Consider the following 12,720-nt stretch of genomic DNA (forward strand, 5'->3'; position numbering starts at 1 on the left):
ATTAGAAACACGTATTTCTGGCTTTCATTCAACCATATGGTCATACAATTCCAACATTGGTTGCTGATTTTTTTCTTTATAATATAAAATTGTCTTCATAAACAATTTTCGTATTAGACATTTTCCCCACCTGCAAACAAAAATGTTTTTATTTAAACAGAATACTAATTTGATATGGAAAAGATAATTTTCATTCATAATTTTAATTTTGAAAACGTTCATTCCGACTGAAAATCATCTATTCTTTGACGCTACCCTAAACTAGTAAACGAAGTTCACTACCGTCAACGCGGATCGCTGTTTTGAAGAAAACAAATACTTCTGACGTTTGAGATGTTGGCACCAAAAACATGGCGGGTGCCATACGGCTGTAATCGACATATCAAATGTCAAATGCCAATGAGCTAGTCATCTATGAAAAAAATATTAAGCGGACCTTACACGGTCAACTTTATTGACAATATAATGACATTTGAGAGCATAATGACAGCTGAACATGGCCGACGACGCAGAAATCCGGATTTTCTGATTTTAATTTTACATTTAATTTTTGTTAGTCTTTTTTGCGATTGCAATTAAAATTTATAAACTACTGAAATTGTAGAAATCATAAATGGAAGCTTTTGGTTTGGAAAACCGATACTTTGAATAGCAAAATACGGTACTTTTCACGATACAAATCAAAACTTCAAAGTAAACTGACAATGTGATGGTGAGAGAGTGGATGAAACTTAACAACGTTTTAGGAATTTTTTAATGTTGAACTCGGTCATTCTTTGCGCTAGTGAGCTCCGCTATAAAATTTGGAGAATGAGAAGATCTGGGAAAATCACAGATGAAAAAACATCATGTGTTAATTCAAGCTACAGTAGAATCCCGATTATCCCCGGAATAGTCGGGCAAACTCACCGCGATTAACGAAAATCGCTTGTATTTTTGAGAAGAAAAACCGAATTCTAAAGTGTAAATTATGAATGAAAATTAACTTTTACGAATCAAATTAGTATTCTATGTGAATGCAAATCACTTTTTTTCTGCAAGTGGTGAGAAAATCCCATACAAAAATTATGTCTGAAATTGACGTTACATTATAATAATACATTTTAGTAGGAATATCTGAAAATTCAGGGGAAATAGGTTAAGTTAAGGTTAGGACTACGCGCTTCAACTAATTAAATAATACCAAGTAGATATATTCATTCAAATTTTACCAATTGAAAATTGCCTTTTAGCCTTCTAATCTGATAGAGAATAGTTTGGATCCCAAACTCAAATGTCGCCACTAGCCATCGCGGATATTTTCGTTGTCTCGGGTTGAGGGCGATATTGACCGTGTAAGGTGGAAAAATATTGATTGAGGTTAGATCAGATGTTGAAAGCCTAGCTGTCATGATATTGAAGACACTTACTGTCAATCCGGTTGATCGTGTAAGGTGCCCATTACACTTGCGGAAGAATTGGATTTTTACATTCTAATTTTGATTCCATTTGCTCTACTAATTCTCGGGTTATGCAAAAATTCGTGTTTTGTTTTCAAAGGAAAGAGATATGTCAAACCATCATAGAAACACTTTTCGTACCCAAAAATCCTCACATGCCAAATTTTGTTCCATTTGCTTGAATAGTTCTCGAGTTACGCAGAAATTGGTTTTTCATTTGTATGACAGCTCCCCCCTAGAGAAGGGGAAGGAGTGTCGAACCACCATAGAAATATTTCATGCCCCCTGAAACCTCCACATGCCAATTTTGGTTCTATTTGCTTGATTAGTTCTTGATTTATGCAAAAATATGTGATTAATTGTGTTTCCAGAGAGGGCAGGGGTCTCGAACTATCGTAAGAACTTTCCCCGTACCCAAAGTAGCGTGCACTAGCTTATGAGTCACATTAACGGAAAAGTTAGGCAATTTCTCCGAAATAACGATTGATAATTGGTCTGCTTTTTATCAGCTATCATCGAATCATGAACGAAATAGACACATTTGAATCTGTACCATTTCTGAATAGAAGATTAGTAGAACCAAATATGTTGTTAATAAAAAACAAAGATGTCATATTCAATAATGAAATATGTAGTTCTTAAAGCATTCAGACAAATAGGACCCCTCGTGCGCGCTTTAATTTTAAATTCCCAACCAACCTCCGCCGCACCATGTCAACTTCACACCACAAATGCCGGCAGAGCAGTATGTGTACATCGTTTTGATGCGAGACACGTGCTGTGCGATCTCCGAATGCGTTGCCACCAATCCCGGCTAACATGGACAGCCCCGCGATGCCAAAACGCGGATCGGATCGGCGAATCAAATATAGTCGCTGTTTGTAAACATTGTCGGTAAACGCCAGCGCATATGAGGCGCGGCGCACGTTCATACTGTGCAGAGCTCCTATCACCCAGCTGATCTTCCGATGACTAACGATGAATACCACCCCCTCTGTTTTCTAATTTTTAGCCTCAACGCTCTTGGCAGCGATTCCAGGGACGGTTGCCAATTCGCCGAGACCAGCTAGGAGAGCCAAATGTGTAAATCGAGATCGTATACAGGTGCATATTGTGATCAATCGTTGATTAGTTTTTGTTTGAAGTTCGATAAACTACTTGTTGTTCTTTTTTTGAAAAGGTTTACGACGGTCATGATAGCATGCTGCATCAGAGGCTAACGACGCTGCGCAATGAGATGCGTACAAGGCCATCGACCCAGAGTGTAGAGGTGGATGCCTACTTGGTGACTCCCTACGATGAGCATATGTCCGATCACCTAATGGAGTCGGATCAGCGGTTACAGTTCATCAGTGGTTTCACAGGGAAAAATGCGCAAGCTGTCGTTACACTCAAATCAGCTGCACTGTGGGTCGATCCCCGATACTACGATCAGGCAGAATATGAACTTAACTGCGATTGGAGAATCTTCCGTAACGATGATCGACCGAATCTGGCGGAGTGGATATCGGTTCGCAGATAACTACTAATATGAAAAGTATCCTAACTAATAAATGTAACTAATTTAAGGGAGAATTGAAACCAGAGTCTAAGGTGGGTGCCGATCCTCAATTAGTTCCACATTCTTTCTGGATCACCCTGGAACGTCAGCTCAACTCGGAGTTCATCAAACTGGTTAAAATAAACAGGAATCTGATCGATTTAGTGTGGGGCCCGAATCGCCCCGCACCAAAGCTCAATTCGCTGAAGGTTCATCCGTTACGGTTCGCTGGAGAACGATGGGAGAGCAAAGTGAACAAACTCCGCTCGAACTTCACATCACATCGTTGCGATGCCATGATTGTAACCTCCTTGACTGAAATTGCGTACATTCTGAATCTACGTGGTAGCGACATTCCATACACACCGGTGTTTAAAGCATATCTGCTAGTTAGCAATCGAGAAATCATCCTCTACACCAACAAAACCCGAATTAGTATGGGTCTGATTAACCATTTGAAGTCCCACAACTGCCATAACGAATATTGTGTTTCGTGAGTGGTTTTGAATGTTTGGTGGATCTTCAATTTATGGGTATCTTATTCTTTCAGAATCAAAGAGTATGAAGATGTGCGGCGAGACCTTCAAACGCTGTCTCAACACTGGAAACGAATTCTCGTTCCATCGGCAGTTGTTTTTGACCTGGGAGCGTCGGAAGCAATTCATTCCGCTCTTCCACGGGGCCTTGTTTTGGATAAACCTTCGCCGATTATTTTCCTCCGTGCCCAGAAGAATGAGATCGAGAAGGAGGGTATGAAGAAGGCACACATCCGCGATGGAGTCGCGATGTGTGAAGTGTTGAGTTTTCTGGAAAGTCGGGTACAATCCAAGTTTTTCAAATCAATGAACTTCTCCAATAAATATTATCACTATTTCAGTTTCTCGCAGGCGATACCTTCACCGAGCTTTTGCTCGCTCGTGAAATTGATCGCAGTCGAAAAATCCAAAACCTTTCCGAGGGAACATCCTTCGAGACTATCGTGGCTTTTGGTTCCCATAGCGCAATTCCACACTACACGCCGAGTAATTTAACCGACTTCGAAATAACCGAGCACAACACGCTGCTAATCGATTCCGGTGGTCAATATCAGGATGGAACTACCGACGTGAGCAGGACGATTCATTTGGGCGAACCATCACCAGAGCAGATCCGAGCGTACACAAACGTTCTGATTGGGATGATTCGACTCTCGGTGCTGATCTTCCCGGAAAACTTGCAACCTGCCGAGTTGGATGCCCTGGCTAGGGGACCAGTTTGGGGAGAAATGAATGATTATCCACACGGTACGGGTCACGGAATTGGTTCATATCTTTCCGTACATGAATGTGAGTTTGACCAACTTCATGTTATCTTGATATTAACTAAGTACTCAATTCATATTTCAGCTCCGATCAATGTTGCGTATACGACGAAGCAACGTTATGGTTTCAAGGAAGGGTATTTCTTCTCAAATGGTAAGACATCAGTAACTTATTCACAATAAATTTTCATATTAAATACATAATCTAGAAGCGATATATTGATATCTTAGAAAATTTTTGACGTAGGATTACGTCTTTCATTAAGGACGCCAAATTAGAAAAGAAGTCAAAAGCGTGAAATAAAGTTGACGTTGATAACTATTTTTGACCCGAACGGATTTTGACAATTAATATAGTAATATTTCCTAAGTTTGTTAAGCTATATATTACAATCGCCGGGTGTGTAAATGGTTTAAATTGATGAAAACTAGAAGCATTTCCATTCTCCCTTACATTTGTTATGCTCATTCGTGTGGTTACCTACCCGTGCCGTCAATAACGAGCAACTTATCGACGATGGGGAATATTTTCTGGAGTATAAACATTGAAACTCTACTGAGGCAAACATCCAGTCTCGTTCATTACTCGAACAATGAACTTCGCCTGTTTTTTCCTTGTTTTAAGTCATCATATGTCTTCGTTTCAGCTTGAGCTGTGGACGCGATCAAATTACTCACTCACTGATGACATGAGGGTTCTGAACTACACAATTGTGTAGGGAAACATCAAGCTAGGCTATCGTCGGCTCACCAAAAAAATTATTGTTCTGAGAATTTGTGTGTGAAACGCATGCCAGTAGTGAACTCTCTCCACCAAGGATGATTGTTACGTTGATCGAGACCTGCAATATTAAAAGAAAAGGCTTCTGTTAAGAAGAGCAAGAGCAGTTGATGAACATTTTCTTGGTGGTGCAAATTATTCCGCCGTAAAATTATAAACAAGGAGGCAAGCTAGCGGAAACGGAATATCGTCATGAAGGAAGTGTGAAATGAGCTTATTTTCATTAAAAGAAGTGTGAACCGAACTGAACTCGATATACTTAAGTGACGCAGACGGTAAACTAGTGTGAGTAACACCACTATTTGATATACAAGGGATACCACAACTACTTGAATCTCATATCATGCGACGCTTTTATTAACATTCATAACCACCGCTGGTCCTCTGTTCCTATTTCGGCGTTCGGACTGCATTGCTCGTGCTTAGCGATGGATCTCTGCTCAGGCAAATATTTAGTCGTTTTCTATGTTCGAAAAATTGTAATGGGTTGTATCTAGGACACGACCGCAGTTTTCGACGTAGAACTACGGAATTATATTATTCAATTCACTTGTTTATCACTTCGAATATTATTTTAGAATGCATCGAAATTTTTGAAATAACTTTTTAGCTATTTAATTTTTTATTACTTCAGTAAACTTGAAAGAGTCGAGTAGAGTCGGAAGCTATCAGCACTTATCGTTTATTTGGTTCAACTCGCATCAGACTTTCTCCTTCCCACTCAGATATCGATCGCAAACTATGAACCCTTTTGCTCCTATATTTCGCTTGAGATGTGATCGAACCCCACCAGTAAGCTTACCCTGCTGGAATTTGAAAGCATACTTTCATGAAATATACGTTCATCTAAATAAATGCAGTGTATAACTATATTCCATAATTCTGGATACTCTTCCATATCCGCACTAGCACAAACAATTCTCGTATGCTGCTCTACTTTGTCGAAGCACACCTCGATACAGAGGACTTGCTCTCCTTGTATCGAGCGGTGTATGTATGTGTGTGAAATCAACATTAGGCATGAATAATATCCGCTCGTTGTGTTATACTAGCTTACTCGCATCTGTGTTTTCATTCTATTCTATTTTTGGTTTCCGCCTCTAGCCCTGAGAAGGGCCCTTGTGGAAAGAAACTCTACTTCATATTCTTCCTTCACCTGTCAAGAAAATAATCCTCTACTTCTCGACGCTCTGCGGCAACCATGTTGCTTCGATGCCCACCAAACGAGAGGTGGTATGGCTCTAGGTAGTGCGGACTGAATCAAAACGGCTGTCAAAAAAGATCCAATTGAAATGACAAAAGAGATCCAACGATCAGGATCTTATGATAATCAACACTATAAAAGAGGTATTGTTGTCAAGGACAAAAATAATTAAAATTATCAAATGAACGAGCTACATTTTTCCGTCAATTGTTTAATTAACCATTGCATCTCTGAAAGAGCATCTCAGCCTTTCACTGAGCAACGCATTTTTAATCTCCCCTCTCTTTGACATAACGTTTTTCCGAACGAAATAAAAACAAACGAAGTCAGAGTCACGTAAATGTTTACTCCTGCGATTTGAAAATATTCGATAAAAAGTGGAAGGAAGAGATGCCAGATGATTTTTGAAAAAAGTCTGTAAAAACATGTGAATGTCTGTTAAAAATGTGGAAAAGTCTGTAAAAGTGTGCAGATCTATAGAAATGTCTTTTTCACATATTCATTAATACTTTGTACATCGCGATGCACGTAAGATTGTATTTTGTATATATATATACAGCCATTCCATGCCAAACCAATATAGTGGTTCTCAGATCTTCGCCAAAAGTGGTAATTTTGTTCTTTATCGCAAAACATTAAACTCGTATTTTTTTTATTTTTTCATTAGGGTGCCCATTTCCATTTTAGGGTGATCCAAAAAATCATTTTTTTCCACTTTTTCACAAAATGACTTTTTTCAAAAATTTATAACTTTCGAACCACTTAATCGATTTAGATGATCGACATATCAAATTCAAGCCAATGAGCTTTAATTGAGAAATATTGAACTTGCAAATAATATGGATCCTATTTTCGCAATTATTGATTGTAGTCGTTTTTTAATGTATTCATGGCTTTGGACTAGGGGGCGCTTTTTTTCTATATTTTTTCTTGAAAGCTGAGATTTTTTACATAAAATATCTCGATATCAGAGATGCTATTTTTTTCGTTTCAGAGATGCTATTTTTGAAATATGATTTTTCAGAACTAATCGATGGTTCGAAAACAATTTTTCCCCATTTTTCCCACTACAAAAAGTCATAACTTTTGAACTATTGGACCAATTCCTATCATCGACATATCAAATTGAAGCTTACGAGTTATTTTTCTATGAAAAAATTTTACTTTTGCGAAAAAATTTAAATTTTAATTTTTGTAATTATTGATTCAGTTAGTTTTTCATAGTTTTCTCGGTTAAAGATAGGAGCGCTATATTTTTTTAGATTTTTCATGGAAAGCTGAGGATTATTTACCTAACATATCTCGATATCAGAGATGCTATAATTATCGTTTTTAAGTTATAACTTTGTATATTTAACATGTTTTAAGTCTTCGATCAATATTCATATGTGACTAAACTAGACCTATGCTACAAGAATCCAAACTTCCCGCAAGTGTGATATTTTTTCAAATTTTGCTTATTGGCTTCCATTTAATATATCGATCATCTAAATCGGTTCAGTAGTTAAAATGTTATGATTTTTTGCAGAATGTTATTTTTGGACAAAGGGGGAAAAATGATCTTTCGAACCACCGGTTAACTTTGAAAAATCATATCTAAAAAACGAAAAAATAGCATCTCTGATATCGATATATGTTATTTAAAAAACCTCAGCTTTCAAGAAAAAATTAAAAAAATATAGCGCCCTCTAGTCCAAAGTCATAAAAAAATAAAAATACGACTACAATCAAAAATTACTAAAATATAATTATTTTTTTCGCAAGTTAAATATTTTTTACTAAAAGGCTAGGTCATTAGTTTCAATTTTATATGTCGATCTTCTAAATCAGTTCAGTGATTCAAAAGTTATTAATTTTCATTTGTCATTTTTGGGACTAAGTGGAAAAAATTGATTTTTCGGGCCACCTAATAACTTATGTGTTGTAAGTGTGTTTAAATGTTTCAATAATCTACACATATATACATACACATACATACGCGTTGTTAATTTTTATAAAAATCAGTATTTCTTCGTTGATATATTGGACATCCAATAAGGCTTGCGATCTTGTCGTTCATGAAATTTATAAGAAAATGCAGTGTATATTTTCCATCCGCCATGCAAGGCTATACAACTTTTAAATCACTACACGGCCATGAACCATGTCTGTGGTAACAATATCGTTCCTTGTTCCGTGTATGTCGCAGAAATGGGTGCGATATACTATGCTCTAGGGATCATTGAAACACTGTCCATCGACCATTATTTTATTTTTTCAGACAGTCTCAGCTCAATAGAGGCAATCCGCTCAATGAAAGTTGATAAACGCTCATCTTATTTCCTAACAAGAATAAGACATCTATTGAGTGTTTTGGTCGAAAAATTATTCAAGATTACCTTAGCATGGGTTCCCTCTCATTGCTCGATTCCGGGGAATGAGAAAGCGGACTCGCTAGCTAAGGTGGGCGCTTCAGAAGGCACACTTTTTGAAAGGCAAATTGCCTATAATGAATTTTTTCACATTCCTCGTCAGGACACACTCGTTAGTTGGCAGCGCATGTGGAGTGAAGATGAGTTCGGTCGTTGGTTACACACGATTATCCCTAAGGTCTCGACGAGTGCATGGTTCAAGGGATTGAATGTAGGTCGTGATTTCATTCGCGTGATATCTCGGCTTATGTCCAATCACTACAACCTAAACGCGCATCTCTATCGCATTGGACTCGCAGCAAACAATCTTTGTGATTGTGGCGATGGCTACCACGACATCGAGCATGTTGTCTGGTCGTGTATCCGGTTCCATGCTGCTCGCTCTCAGCTCTCTAGAGCACTGAGAGCAAAAGGCAGACAATCGGATATCCCCGTCCGGGATATCTTAGGTAGCCGGGATCCTGATCTTCTGCTTCATCTATAACTGTTTCTCAGAAACGCCGATGTCAACGTTTAATGATGTTTCCTTCGTTGTGTCCCCGTTTCATATTCCTCCTATCCGATCGATAAACTTTTACTTAGTCGCGGCAATACATACACACACTCTTCACAGATGCACGGGCCAAAGGTTGTGCAGTCCACTGATCATTCAACAAGAGCCAAAGGTTGTACCGCTCATGACAACTCTACACGAACTGATGATTGCGTCGGCTAGTGACCATTCTATCCTGGATTCCTCGAGTCGAGAAAGACGCACCACGCTAGATATGGGGTACAGGCTAGGGAGCGTTGCTGATTAATGGTCAGCTGCATCCCAATAGGAAGTAGCCCGTGTCGGGCACACGTATAGAGCATCGAAGACTGCAACATACCAATTATGAGAACACTTGTAATACTAACCTCGAGCCAACCGCGAGTAATCGGTTACATATTACTAACATAGTTGTAAGACAAAAAATGTCAAAATATTGGACTCCCGGCCCCGTCAGGCAAACGCCACATGTGCCTTAATAAAAAAATATATTTTGGAAAAAAAAAATATCGAACTGTAACCCATATTTCGTCATAAGCAGACCCGAGAGCGAATGTAAGTTGTTGAAAATAGAATGAAATTTTTTATTCGATGTTGTTTAAATACTTAGAAGACATAGTCCTGACTTAACTTAACTATTTTTCAATAAATCTCCTTGCATTTCAGCAAAACAATCTTATCTAGAACAGAAAATAATTATCAGAGACAATTTTCGTTCAAGATTTTTCCTTACATGCATAGAATGCAATTTTTCATTAATTGTGAATAACCGTATCCTCTCTTTCGTCTGCAATGATGTCATGGCAAAAGTACGAGTTCCAAACTTCATACACACCAGATGGGCTAACCAGAAAGACTGCTGGGCCGCAGGTTGAGTATCGCTGGTCTAACGTCATGTGTATTGATATAAACTAAATATAATAACTTTTCTGTATTAAAACTATGAAAAAATGTCATATGGTGAGTCGAATATCTTTGATGTGATGAATAAAGCCTCTTATTTTTCAAAAACCTGTGAAATATTGTTATATCCAAAAAGTCTACAACAAAAATGAAAAGTGTTTTACAGATATGTCTGTAAATTTACAAACATATTTGTAAATCTGGCATCCCTGGTGGTTTGAGATATTATTGCAAGAAATCGCTTGAAAACATGCATGAATTTGCTTGAAAATGAAGTGAGTTGAGTCCGCACCACTTAGCTATGGCTCACAAAGAATGGTTTGAATGTGTGGCTTCAAATGGCGGATGGCTTATTTAAACCAAATATGTTGAAAACGGGCAGAAACGAATGTATCGGTTGCTCGTTATTGATAGCTCTGTTCGGGAATGCACACAAATCGGCAGAACAAATGTATGGGAAAATGAGAATGCTTCCAGTTTTCATTAATTTAAACTGTTTAGGCATTAGTGGGTTGTACTGTATAGTATATCAAACAAATCTTAGAGAATTTCCAATTCCATTGGTTTGCAAATTATCAGAATTTGTTCGCTGTGAAAATAGTTATTCACGTTAACTTTATTTCTCAAAAACGTGACCTGTTTTCTGATTTGGCACCCTTCCTGAAAGACGTAGTTCTACGTCAAAAAGTGAAAATCGCTTGTTTTCCGTTATCCTAAGGGCTGCGTTGGTGCCTTCAATATTGATCAATGCATAGAACTGAAACTATGGCGTAGAAGGCGTTATAATCGTGCGACACATAATTATTTTGGGAATATCAAGCTAGACCAGCCATACCCAAACTTCGGCTCACGGGCCGCATGTGGGCCGGCGGGCTCTTTTGTTTGGCATATCTTGCCATTTTAAACAATTTTTTTGACGTAGGACTACGTCTAACCGGAATATATAGGGGGTGAAATGGAAATCTAGGCACTGAACAAGTAGGAAAAAATGCAAGATTTGGAACGCTTATAACTCGAGCATTTCTCAATAGATCGCAAAGGTTTTTGCATCAATTGATGGGAAATATATCTACGCATCTATCATAACGAATAACATTTCATTTTTCTTGAGATAAATAATTGAATAATTGTGAAATATCAAGCATTGTCAAAATGCTCTATGTGCCCATTTTTGATTGGTCCATTTTGTGCTCCTCAAATCGTACCGATCAAAACGGGCAACCAGATCAGCAGCGAAATAGAATGAAGCACGATTGGAAAGGAAAAAGAAAAAAATGAACGAAACATTGGTCGCAGTCTCACACATGCGTAATTCTCGAGCCAGCCAGTCAGCTTAAAAATCCCCGCTCCGCTGCCGTAACGATCATTCTCATTCAAACCGTACACCACATCGGTTCGCATCACAACACATCAACAAACCAACCCAAGCAGCCATGTCTGGACATGGTAAAGGAGGAAAAGTGAAGGGAAAGGCAAAATCCCGCTCGAACCGTGTTGATCTGGAGTTCCCCGCTAGGCCGAGCGCGTTAGTACCAGTGCACCAGTCCACCTAGCCGGCGTTATATACTTTCGGCCGCCGAAGTGATCGAGTTGGCTGGTAAAGCTGCTCGCGACGATAAGAAAACCCGCATTCAGAACAGAACACATTCGGTTCGGTGGACATCAAGACAACAGGCAGTTGCAGAGAGTGGCGAGTGGCAAACGCAATCGCAAAACGGCATCAGGTAGCAGTAGAAAAAAGTTTGTTCTTTATACAAACTGCTTTGGTGGCAAATCCAGAACAAGGCGGCATCGAGGGCGTTCGAAATGGTTTTTTTCAAAACCACGAGTACTAAGTTTTCTAAATTGGAACCATTCCATAACACAAGGCGCTTTTCAGGGCCATTAGACCTTCCAAAAAAGAGTTTAGGAAATACAGTTCAATGCTTTCTAAAACATTATCCAAAATAATAATAAAACACAAATTGATTTTTTCATAATTTGTTTGCCAGGGTCTGATGAGTATGTGAATTTGGCAGTTGTTCTGAGCTTATTGATAGTTGGGGACTTTCCTGATTATTAAATTTTCACCAATTCTTAAATTGTTTCCAGATTGAAAGTTTAAAGTCGACACTGTACCACTGTCATCGCAAATGTTCAATTACAGGTTAAAATCGCCTCCAATGCGACACTGAGTGGTGCTTCGGCACGTCGCATTGAATGTAATTTACTGTACAACATGTCACAAAGCTGGATGAGACATCTTGTTGGAATTTTCCAACTGTGAAAGCTGTGGCGAGTGGCAACAAATCGCTAAACAGGAAGGTTTAGCCGAACAAGATGGGGATATCGAGTGATAACAAAAGAAACTCTTTTGATTGAAGATAATTTTGTGATCCTGAAAAGGACCCTTTTTAGCCTGCATGTGAATCCAACGAGCGAACAAATCGTAATGAATGTATTTTTTTGCCATCGCTCCCTTTTAACGCTCATTCGTTCGTCTCGTTGGACTCGCCCCTCTGGCTGAGTCTGCCGATTTGTCTCTATCCTGTGAGTGTGTACCGCTAGAGTATAAAACACGCGGACCCCAAAAAAATATCTTATTTTCTTTCAAACCGTAAACTCGTGTGG

At 38.6% G+C, this 12,720-nt stretch overlaps 1 protein-coding gene across 2 annotated transcripts in view; it reads left to right on the plus strand.

Moving 5' to 3' along the window:
* Positions 1 to 12,720, plus strand: part of LOC129761717 (xaa-Pro aminopeptidase ApepP) — a 92,318-nt gene that overhangs the window by 63,238 nt on the left and 16,360 nt on the right. The window contains exons 2-8 of one of the 2 annotated variants that reach the window (XM_055759455.1): positions 2,452 to 2,543; positions 2,620 to 2,949; positions 3,009 to 3,472; positions 3,530 to 3,797; positions 3,857 to 4,304; positions 4,365 to 4,433; positions 10,829 to 10,956. In XM_055759455.1, the coding sequence (XP_055615430.1) occupies positions 2,452 to 2,543; positions 2,620 to 2,949; positions 3,009 to 3,472; positions 3,530 to 3,797; positions 3,857 to 4,304; positions 4,365 to 4,433; positions 10,829 to 10,854 (1,697 nt within the window). In that variant the 3' untranslated portion in view covers positions 10,855 to 10,956. Of the gene's footprint in view, positions 1 to 2,451; positions 2,544 to 2,619; positions 2,950 to 3,008; positions 3,473 to 3,529; positions 3,798 to 3,856; positions 4,305 to 4,364; positions 4,434 to 10,828; positions 10,957 to 12,720 lie in introns of those variants that run through there. The other variant, XM_055759454.1, reaches the window with a different exon arrangement.

Source organism: Toxorhynchites rutilus, chromosome 1, assembly GCF_029784135.1.
Source record: "Toxorhynchites rutilus septentrionalis strain SRP chromosome 1, ASM2978413v1, whole genome shotgun sequence".
In the NCBI taxonomy this organism is placed as follows: domain Eukaryota; kingdom Metazoa; phylum Arthropoda; class Insecta; order Diptera; family Culicidae; genus Toxorhynchites; species Toxorhynchites rutilus.